The sequence below is a fragment of the Nicotiana tabacum genome, chromosome 7 (genome assembly GCF_000715075.1).
Source record: "Nicotiana tabacum cultivar K326 chromosome 7, ASM71507v2, whole genome shotgun sequence".
NCBI lineage: Eukaryota > Viridiplantae > Streptophyta > Magnoliopsida > Solanales > Solanaceae > Nicotiana > Nicotiana tabacum.
Genome location: NC_134086.1, coordinates 172,278,141 through 172,289,148, shown reverse-complemented (window position 1 = coordinate 172,289,148; position 11,008 = coordinate 172,278,141). Strand labels below are relative to the sequence as shown.

The 11,008-nt window shown below is 32.9% G+C and overlaps 1 protein-coding gene across 1 annotated transcript; it reads right to left on the bottom strand.

Moving 5' to 3' along the window:
* Positions 1–1,325: 1,325 nt before the first annotated feature.
* LOC107825278 (allene oxide synthase 3-like) lies at positions 1,326–5,414 on the bottom strand. Its single transcript, XM_016652113.2, has 3 exons — positions 4,512–5,414; positions 2,215–2,701; positions 1,326–1,612 (listed from the first exon to the last, which is right to left on the bottom strand). The coding sequence occupies exons 1-3, from the start codon at positions 5,365–5,367 to the stop codon at positions 1,504–1,506; spliced, it is 1,452 nt and encodes a 483-aa protein (XP_016507599.2). The 5' UTR covers positions 5,368–5,414; the 3' UTR covers positions 1,326–1,503.
* Between the last annotated feature and the right edge of the window lie 5,594 nt (positions 5,415–11,008).

Genomic DNA, 11,008 nt, shown 5'->3' with positions numbered 1-11,008 from the left:
CCTCACTTTGTGCATCTGCCAGATCCCGATTTAATACGTCGTCTTCGGACAATTGAGTGAGTACATTTGGTTCAACTTGCTCGTTTTCACTGCACAATCAACAAAATAATAAGATGTTGAACTTAATAAATACTTTCCATATAGCCGTATCACTTCACTTACAAGTCGTAATGTGATGAAATTCCATGATGGACATTTTCATTTCAGTGATGGCTCCCATATGGACCACCATGATCCAACACCCCAAAACAATGCTTGGGTTCAAAATTTGTAAAATTCATATCCGGCATGCACCCCCTGTTAAATATATGAGCATTAATACAAATTCAATACAACAAAAATGTACATCGTAACACAAAGGAAAATTGAAGCTTACCACTCGTCTTGTGAATTATGTAAAGCAGGCGGGGATAAGTTTAAATCAAGGAAAACTCTTTCATTCGGAACCTGTCCGGCAAAAACTCCTCCAGAATAGCCACCCGATGACTGGAGGTTATCCGGAACCTGTCCGGCAACCTCATTGTTTGGAACGTCTTCGACCTTGACGTACATATCCAACATATTTATTACAAGATATTCCCGGTATTCATCTGGAGTCCTCAGAAAATCCCTCAAAGTTTCATCATCGTAGATGTTTAACTCCGAGTAAAAAGCAGCCTCTTGCGGAGTGACGGAATACGGATATCTTCCGGTTACTTTAAGTATCACTGAACGTTTCCTCACACCCATTTTTGCATAACAACGATATCAATTTATTGTACTCTATTGTAAGTGGTAATTTAACATGACCCTGTGGAGATAAACTATACCTCACAGAGTTATTCTCCATCACAACCTCACCCCCCCTCCCAATATAATGAAACTCTTATTCTACGTTCTTCAGACATTACGAAAAAAATGTTTCAACAACAAGAAAAAATTGAACGGGAGTTAGAATTTTATGTGAACGAATTTTCCTAAAATCGTAACCACTTTATATAGGAAATGGCTAGTCCGGGATATGAAAATTTTTGTCGTATAGCGTTCTTTAAATATACACTATACACATTTAAATTATTGTGTTTGTCAGTTTACTTATTGGTGGGTCCATATTCAGGGTATAGCGTTTTTTTAGGCGTTATATGTATAGCGTATGAATAAAAGACGTTATACCTTAACGGCAGACGTTACCGTTAATGTATAGCGACTTGTTTTTGCATGCTATATATAAAAAATATTTTTTTAAAATATCTATTAAGATAATTTAAGTCCAAAAAAATAATATTTAGGTTCCGGACAGCCCGCATCATTACGTATAATTTAGTTTCGATATATCTCAATGAAGCTGAACTCTAAAAACAGTGCATTATTATCTCCACTCGAAGTCAAGTACATCAGCACAAGTACAATAATTTGCAGAATGACCACATCCACGTGCAGTAATCAGAGCTAAGTCTTTTGAGGCTTAAGTAGCCAATTACTGTACTTTATTTGCAGCCTATAATTACATATCTGAAATAAGATTCATGTCGCTCTTTCCACTTTCTTCACCGTTACTGATGACCCAAGAAAGAGCTTTGTTGACTCCACTGTGAATGTGTCGTACCGCATGAAAAACTCCACCAACATCAACCTGCACACATATATAGGTCGATATTTTTCAAATTGCAGGACAGAAGTAAGGTCCAAGAAGGATAATACATGGGCAGACTTTATCCCTACGTAATTATTTTTGATAAATGCTCTACTCAAGAAAAAAAATAGTAGCAACATGCAGTATTGTCAGCAAGAACAAATCGCATGACAACTATAGTAAAACTCACTATTACTCCTAATGTGGTTTATGTTTGAAAACATTTATCTTTTTATAACAACATAGTAATAGATAACCCAGGGTTTATACGAGCCCGTTTGGACATAAAATCTTTTTATTTTTTTTCAAAATCAGTGTTTGGCCTTAAAATTTTCAATTGTCACTTGAAGTTGAAGATGAATATTGGAATTTTTAGAAAATTTTAAAAACTCCAAAAATCTGTTTTTCTAAATTTTTCACTCAGGTCACTTAAAAAAAATCAAAAATAATCCAAAATTATATTTATGTCCAAATACAACTTTAATTTTCAAATACCATTTTCACTTAAAAAAATTCATTTTTTCTTGTTGGAATTTTACAATTCTTATGTCCAAACGCCCACAAGTTAAAACTCGATAAAAAGGGAGAAAAAGAACATTAACCTGCACAAAAGCACGACAAGATTTTTCCCTGCGCATTGTTTGTTGTCCACCGTTGGATCATCTGTCTCTCTTGCATTTGACCAATACACATACTTTAGCAAATTTTCACCTTCGGCCATGAATCTCTCCGGAATAAACTCCTCTGGTTTATCAAAAATCTTTGGATCTTTTGTAGCAAAAGGCTGATATCCAAACATCATTTCACCTTTCTTAATTAAGAAAGTTGAATCATGGCTTTGGATTAAGATATCTTCTTTGGCTTTACCATATTGAAATGGAACTGCAGGTTCAATTCTTAATACTTCATACACTACTGATTTTGTTAAACTCATCTTGTTGATTGCTGATAGAGTTATGGTCCCACATTCTTCTTTGATAATTGTCCTGATTTCATTTGCCAGCCGAGTGTGTAAACTCTTTCCTCCATTGGCGACCCACTTTATCAGTGCAGGGAATAAAACTTTCATCCCACCATAAGCATTGAAACCTGTGCGTAGAGGTGGCAAAATAAGAGGACAGACTTTGTAGTAATCCGTCTAACTCGTCTAAGTTTAAACAAGTTGGATTAGAGTTATGCAAGTATTAGTTATACATGTATTAGTTATGTATGTATGTATTAGTTATACAGGAATAAGTAATGCAGAAATTAGTTATGCAGGAATTAGTCCTTCAGTAGTGCACGTGAAATTCAAAAAAAACGGTCATGCTAATTAGTGTATATAACTCTTTCTTGGGTTTGGGTTGAATTTTTTGCTATATTGTTACACACTTTATTTAGTAATTCAAAAACATCATAGCACAAGATTGTTATTTGCTGGAGAAAACGAACAGTGAAAAGTTTACTGGAGAGAATCTGAGAATGGCAATGATTTGTGGTAAACTTATAGGGATAAATTTGTCATTTTAGTATTTTATCCATATATTACTAATACATGTATTAGTTATTCCATCTTCTCTCCCGCATAAAATAATACACAGATTGACTCATAACTTATACATATATTATTTATGTAGAATTGTAAAATGCCAACCAAATATGGTATTAGTTATGCTGAATTTTGTACAAAATAACTAATGGCTACCAAACATGGTATAAGTTATGTTACCCCTAATACATGAATAACTTTCCCCCTAACCGGCTACCAAACGACCCCTAAGGGTTCGTTTGGTTGGAATAGGGCTTATGTCGGTATAAGTTATGCCGGTATAAGTTATGGTGAGATAAGTCATACTGAGATTAATTATGTTGGGATTGTCGTTTATTCACTATTTGATATGTTGTATTAAGAATGACAATTGTAGAATTTCTAAAAACAAGGTATAAATTATACTAGTGCTAATTACCCCATCCTCTATAAGGTATAAGTTATCCCGGTATTAAAATTAACACCGAGATAACTTATACCTGGTTTGCTAACCAAATAGAATATTAAGGTGATATTAAATTTTTATACCACCCCTATACCTTCTTATACCTCATTCCAAACGATCCCTAACTCGTCTAAGTTTAAACAAGTTGGATTATGAACTATTCTTTGACATGACTAAACGAGTTGAACTTAATATCACCCATTAAACTTGAGTCAAAACGAATTTCAAAATAGTGTGATCTAACGGGGCAAAAAAAATCTTTACACAAATAACCAGCTATATTCATTATTTACTTTTCTTAGCCGGTCTGCATGGATTATACATAGTTATACACATATTGAGGCAGAATTTCATGCTAATGGGTTTAAAAAAGAAAAAAAAATTTAAAAATTATAGGTAGTGGAAATTGAACCAATGACCTTATAAAAATTTTGAACCCCATAACCACTAAGTTGTGATTATGGGCTATGCCAAGGAAATTCAAAATATAATATATAGAGGTACAAAACAGATTTTATCTTATATATCAAGTGTAATATTTTGGCGAAGAGGGTAGCAAACCCCTTTCCGCCCCCTACATATCATATCTGAATTATTTATATATTAATATATCTATCAATTATTTTAAGTTTAAACGGTGGGATGAACAACTATTTAGGTTATTTCAAACATAAAAAAAGCAAATTTAGATGAACTTCAACTAATAATTTAAACAAACTATATTACTACTACTTTCAGATTTTTTTTGCAAAACAAAAAAGGAAAAGTTAAAAAGGTCAGAGAGAAGGTCGGATCATGTTGGACAAGTTGGGTTATGCCTGGATATTTTGACTTACTTTAACCCGACCACCTTGTTCTAGTGAGCAGGTTCAATTATGAATTGTTTATTTATTTGACCCTTGTTGATCCGTTCAATTTTGACATACCTGCAAGAAAAACTAAGTTGTGGCAAGCTTCATCTCTTTTGATCCCATTCTTCTCTGCTTCATTCAGTGTACTTTCAGCATGCTTGCTAAAAGCATCATAAAGCTTCTGGTAATTCGATCTCACTAGAAAAAATGGCAATGGGAAAGTATGCAACATTAAATCTTCCAGAAAGTTCGGCACAAATTTTAGACCTAGACTAACCAATGGAGCAAGTTGAGGCAACAACCATATATCAAAAAGTTTTGGTCCATTAGAGCCAAGATTTGTGTCATGGGGATTGGTTTTGTCACATAACAAACGAAAAACAAAGTCAAATGACATAATGTCGCTATTATTATTGAAATTTGCTTTGCCATTTTGAGAAATCTCATTTTCAAGATTTACAAAAAGGCCAGAAATTGAGCTTCTAAATAAAGGAATAAATTGATTATGAAGCTTGGAGATTAAAGATAAAAAGAACCCTTTAAGTGTAGCATGTGTTGACTCATAAGGATCAAGATAAGCACAAGGACGATATCCACCATAGAAATCAGTAGATGGCATGTACGTGCCATCAAGAACGTTCTTTTTTTCGACTTTAGAGTTGTCGAAAAGAACGGGAAATGTTTTGGCATCGAGGAGAACAATGACTTTGGGATTTTTAGCAATGAATGGACCTGGTGGCATGTTGGTTCTAAAGACAGTAGAATTGTATTTTTGTATCTTGGTAAGAAAGAATTCGTCTGTGCCGAGGTTGTAAAAGTAGTCATATCTATCTTTAATGGCTCCAAAAAATGGGAAACCATAGTCTCCTGGGATTTCTCGAACTGGAAGTTTGGAATTAGAAGTGGCAGAAGATGTGGAAAATGAAGACATCTTTTTGTTGTTTTTTGATTTGGAAGAAAAACTCCACACAGCTTTTACATTTATAGAAGGCAAGGAAGGAACTAAATAAACATTGTCGCTCCGTCTCGTATTAACAATCGTGGTTAAAATAGATATATCAAATTATTTGTCATTTTAGAAGTTTAAGATAAAATTGATTGTTTTTTTTTCTTTTTTATCCTTACAGCTTGTTTGGATGGTTGTTACTTATTGTATTATATCGTATTGTTACTTTAAATACAATGTTTGTTTTGATTGTTACTTAAATTTTATTGTATTGTATCGTTAAATCCGTCGTTATGTAACGATGAAATGTGCACTTTATGTAACGACCGATTTGGTGTGGTCATATCGTTACCTTGTCTTTTTCTCTCAATCTCACCCTTCATTATTATAAATAATTTTATATTATCATTTACCCTACCTTTTTATATACCGTATCATAATTTTTCTTTATAATATTGCAAGTTTATTTATCATATTACTGGTGCGTGATATCATGAAATGATAGCAAAACGATACAATCCATTCAAACATTATATTCATTAAACGATATAGTACAATACAATATAATACGATACAAAACATTATGAAACGATACGTAACAACCATCCAAACAAGCTGTTAGTAATAATTGTTCTTGAAGATGGAAATAAGACATAAATAGAATAAATATTCAATTAAGAGAGATTATATTTTAGGACATAAATAAGGGTAGAGTAGTCCAATCCTTTTCCCACTTAATATTTTTTAAGGGGCGTATAAAAAAGAAATACGAAACATACCGTAAGAAAGAGGGAGGACAATACTTCGTGGAGTTGGGGGGAGGGTGGTGTTCTGGTTAGGGTTGACGTTTGATAAGTTTATTTCACGATGTCAGTAATTAAATAATTTTTTGAAATCAAAATTATTTAATTTTGCTAAACTACCATAGGAAATATAATATCATGTGCATTGTCATCAATCATCATGTCTTCTTTGTTTCCTCATGATGATTTTTTGTCATTTTTAGATAGAGTTCAGTGATTTTTCTCGTGACAAAATAATTTAGTACTTTTATTTTGTAATACATAGATAAAATTAAGTAACTTTTTTCTTATAAAATATTTTAAAAACTTTGGTATGATAAAAGAAAGTTAAGTGATCATTTATAAAATTAGTAAGGTATTTTGATCTAGTAAATGATAGTACTTCGTTGAGGTGGGCTATAGCCTATAATGGATAAATATAAAATCAGGAAATTCTTTTTTTAAATTTATATAACTACTATTTTTTAAAAAAAATTCCTTAATTACCAACTTTTGAAAAAGAAATTTCAACCGGCACTTGATTACACTACTCCATCAATTGACACTCTCTGTGGTGGTGTCTCGTTATCCTATTTTATAAATTTTTAAAAACAATAAGATAACAAATACGGGCCATTCTACAATAAGCGAATCCATACATATTTTATAAAATTCATATATACCTGTTTATAGACAATCTTCACAGTATCCTAGAGATATTTGAAAGTCTTTCAAAGTCGCCTTCATTACTGGCAAATTTGTATGTGTATATATATATATAGAGACCTCAAAACTTCTCTGTAACAACTTTATTTATTTTGATATTCTTTTGGCTGTCATGGTGAAGTGCTATTATAGAAAACATATATTATAACATAATACAAAAATCGATTCCGACAAAAACTTGACTTCTATATATAGTGAATGAATGTTATAAAGGAATGTTGTTATAGATAGGTATGACTATATATACAGTAGCAGAGCCACTCATTAGTTAGGAGAGTCAATTGACACCCATCGTCAAAAAATTACATTATGTAGATAGGTTAAATTTTTAACTTTTATGTATATATACAGGGGCGAAGCCACATGCTCGAGAGGGTGGTTTTAAAATATTAGGTTTTAAAGGTATATAACATATTATTGAATACTCTTTGTCGAAATTTTTTTCACTCCTTTCAAATTTGAACACCCTTGAAAATTTTTTTGGCTTCGCCATTGTATATATATTATATGTTGATTCCCTTAATTTTTTTGTATGCTTACTTATTTATATTTTGACTACTCTTAATAAAAATTCTGATTCCGCCATTTGAAATTCAATAGCAAGCGAATTGCGTATTTCTCTCGGTTGTAAATTTTTCGGCGTAGGGACAAAATCTATCCGTTGCAGAGGGCTGGCCAGATTTCGAAGAGTTTTTTTTTTACTTCTTTATTGTATTTAAAATCTTGATTTGCTAAATCATGCTGAGCAAGGAAAGACGTGCTACTGATAATGCACCATACTGCTACATTTTGAAGTTCCAACTACTTAATGAATTGACCAAAGAATACATATTTTATGGCTCCCTCGACATCCCACATGCCTTTTGCTATATATATATTTTATCTCCAGTTGCGGATCCTCCTTGATGGGTGGGGTGTGCCAGATTGGCAAAATTTTTATATTCATATATTTTACTTTTACTTGACAAGTATATTAAAAATATATTTTTATTTTTATTTATTACTTTACGCATATCAATTGAAAATAAAAAGTTTTTCTTGTTATACTCACAATATTTATTACTCATTTCAAATTATTTTCTCAAATTCAATAAAATATGCATCAATTTATATGAGTATCATAATATACTTCATTTATTATTTCTTAAGGGCATGAAAAGTCAAAACGTATCAAAGAAAAGTGAACAGAGGGAATATATGTTAAAACTTTTTTTTTAAAAAAAGGTCAACTATTTAATCTTGGCGATTACAGTTTCATGCTAGACAAAGGTGCCATTGAAAATGTTGATTCCATTTGTTTTTAGGTATAATATATGTAATTTTTATATTTGCAAATCAAAAACCTATTAAGTTAACTCGAATAAATTTGAAAGAGATCGAATAGAATCGAATACACATTCCTAGCGAGAAGAGAAAACTTTTTTCTTCTGTTTTGACATCATTTTTCCCTATGCGCTCGAAAAATTGCCTTAGAAACATGCGGGTTAATCAGAAATTGGTTTGAGTTTAAACGCGAAAGAGAAATTAGACTTTAAAGGTTTTATTGCTTCTGTATTATTGTTTTACTCACCTAAATGGTCACTCAATTATTTCAAATTATCTTTTAAAGTTATTTTTCTTTCGTTTGTAATAACAAAGTCACTGAACTATGTCTATTGCACTCAGAAGATCACTCAATTAGATTTTTTAAATTTTGGATTGTCAAATACCTGTTTTACCCTCTAACTTATAAACATTTATCTTCTTTTAATTTTTTAAACTTTTTAATATTATGATTTTCCCTTTTTAATTTATATTATGGACTTACCTATAGAATAAATAAATGTTATTTGTAAATTAAACAAATAAAAAGTATTTAGGCATCTATAATACTGGAATAAAAAAATAATGAGCATAGTAAAAAAATAATTAGAATAATTTATTCATTAATAATAATTTTAGTGTTAACAATAAGAAATTTAAAATTTTATTTACACAATTCAGAATGAAAAAAAATAAAGGTTGTAAAATATATATTACATGCACGTAATATAATAATAAATATTTAAATAAATGTATTTTTATAATATACATTATATATTCTTGCTCAATTATATTATTATGTTTCTACCAATTGTCACGACCCTAAACTCAAAGCTGTCGTGATGGCGCCTATCGATGATACTAGGCCAGCCGACTTTTACAATACTTCAATAATTCATTCAAAGATGTGCTAAAAAGCCTTTTTATAATAGAATTTTCATAAAGAGAAACAAGAGTTGAACTCAATATAGAAATGCAGAAAGAAAGCCCCAAACATCGGGGTGTCACTAAGTCATGATCATCTAAACATAATTAGTCCGACAATAACAAGACCAACATAGTCTGGAAGCCAAAATACAACTAAAGGAAAGATAGGGAAGAAGAAAAGCAAGGCTGCGAACGCCTGACATCTACCTCGCTATCTCCAAAATTTGCTACGAGGACTATCAACAACCTCTACGATCAACTACTCCTGGATCTGCACACGAGGCCCAAAGAGTAACATTAGTACACCAGCTTAGTAGGTAACAGAAATAAATAGGGAATTGAGAAGTAGTGACGATCTATGCAAATACAGTTCATTTCATAGAATTCAGTAAAGTGTAGGCATGCTTTCAGTCCAGAGTTTAAGTCAAATCAGTTGATTTAAGTCAAGTTCAAGTAAAGTCAGATAAATTATCTTTCAACAGTTCTCAAAACAAGGATATAAGGCAACTATGTGCATCAATGATGGAATTATATACTGCCTCTCGGGCAATCATCACTCAGTCCTCCCAATCATTTCAACCTCACACCCACTCATTCCTCACAATCGCTCAGCACTCGCACTCAGTAGGTACATGCGCTCACTAGGGGTATGTGCAGACTCCGGAAGGGTTCCTTCATCCCAAGCGCTATATCAATGACAATCATGGTAGAATAAATGAAACATGTTGCGGCGTGCAGACCGATCCCATAAATGTCCTCAAAATTAGGCCCTCGACCTCACTCAGTCATCAATCTCTCCAATCTTTCGGGCTCTCAGAAATCAAGATAATCAGCCTAAACAACAATGACAAGATGCATCAAATAGAATAACGGAGATTGAGATGTAATATAAGAATGCACAACATGACCGAGTATGGAATATCAATAAAAACAGTGAGATGACAGCAAGAAACGACTACTAAGGGTCCCAACAATACTGGCATAAAGTCAAAATATGGTATCTAACATGATTTACAATCAATCTTTCTATAACACATATGAAGCATATGGCTAACAACAGGTTGTTCAACTTTACAGTTTCTACGGGACGAACCAAGTCACAATCCCCCATCGGTGCGCGCCCACGCACCCGTCAACTAGCATGTGCATCACCTTCAAAATAGTCACATCACACAAAATCCGGGATTTCATACCCTCAAGACCAGATTTACAACTATTACTTACCTCAATCCGAGCAAATCTCTACTCCGCAATGCCCTTGCCTCTCGAATCAGCCTCCGAACATCCCGAATTTAGCCATAAGCAGTACAATACCATTAATATATGCTAAAGGAATCAATTCCACAAGAAAAACTACTAAATTAGACTCAAAACTCAAAATTGGCTCAAACACGGGCCCACGTCTCGGAATCTGACAAAAGTTATAAAACCCGAAAGTCCATTCACTCACGAGTCTAATACCAAATTTACTCAAATTCGACAATAGAATCCCCTTCAAAACCTCAAAATTCCATCTCAAGAACTCTTCCACTTTTCCCCCAATTTTTTACCCTAAATCACAATTTGGATGATAACAATCAAGATATAATCATGAGATTTAACCAAAATCAAGTGAGAAACACTTACCCCAATAAACTCCCTGAAAATGCTTCAAAAATCACTCAAATCTGTGGTCTCTAGCTCAAAACGTAAAAAATGAGCTCAAACCCTCGATTTTGAAATTTAACACGACTACCCAGATTTCCTTCATCGCGATCACAGAAAAGGCCTTGCGATCGCGAAGCACAATGCAGACCGCCAACATATTAACCCTACTCGAACGCGGAATTAACCATGTGATCGCGGATCAGTGCCTCTCAGGCATACGCGAACGCGTCCAGCTCCACGCG

Coding starts and splice junctions, on each gene's coding strand:
- LOC107825278 (XM_016652113.2), bottom strand. CDS start 5,367: ATGTCTTCATTTTCCACATCTTCTGCCACTTCTAATTCCAAACTTCCA. Junction 2,702..4,511: donor CAACTTAGTTTTTCTTGCAG/GTATGTCAAAAT, acceptor CTCTACGCACAG/GTTTCAATGCTTATGGTGGG. Junction 1,613..2,214: donor CTTGTCGTGCTTTTGTGCAG/GTTAATGTTCTT, acceptor ATATGTGTGCAG/GTTGATGTTGGTGGAGTTTT.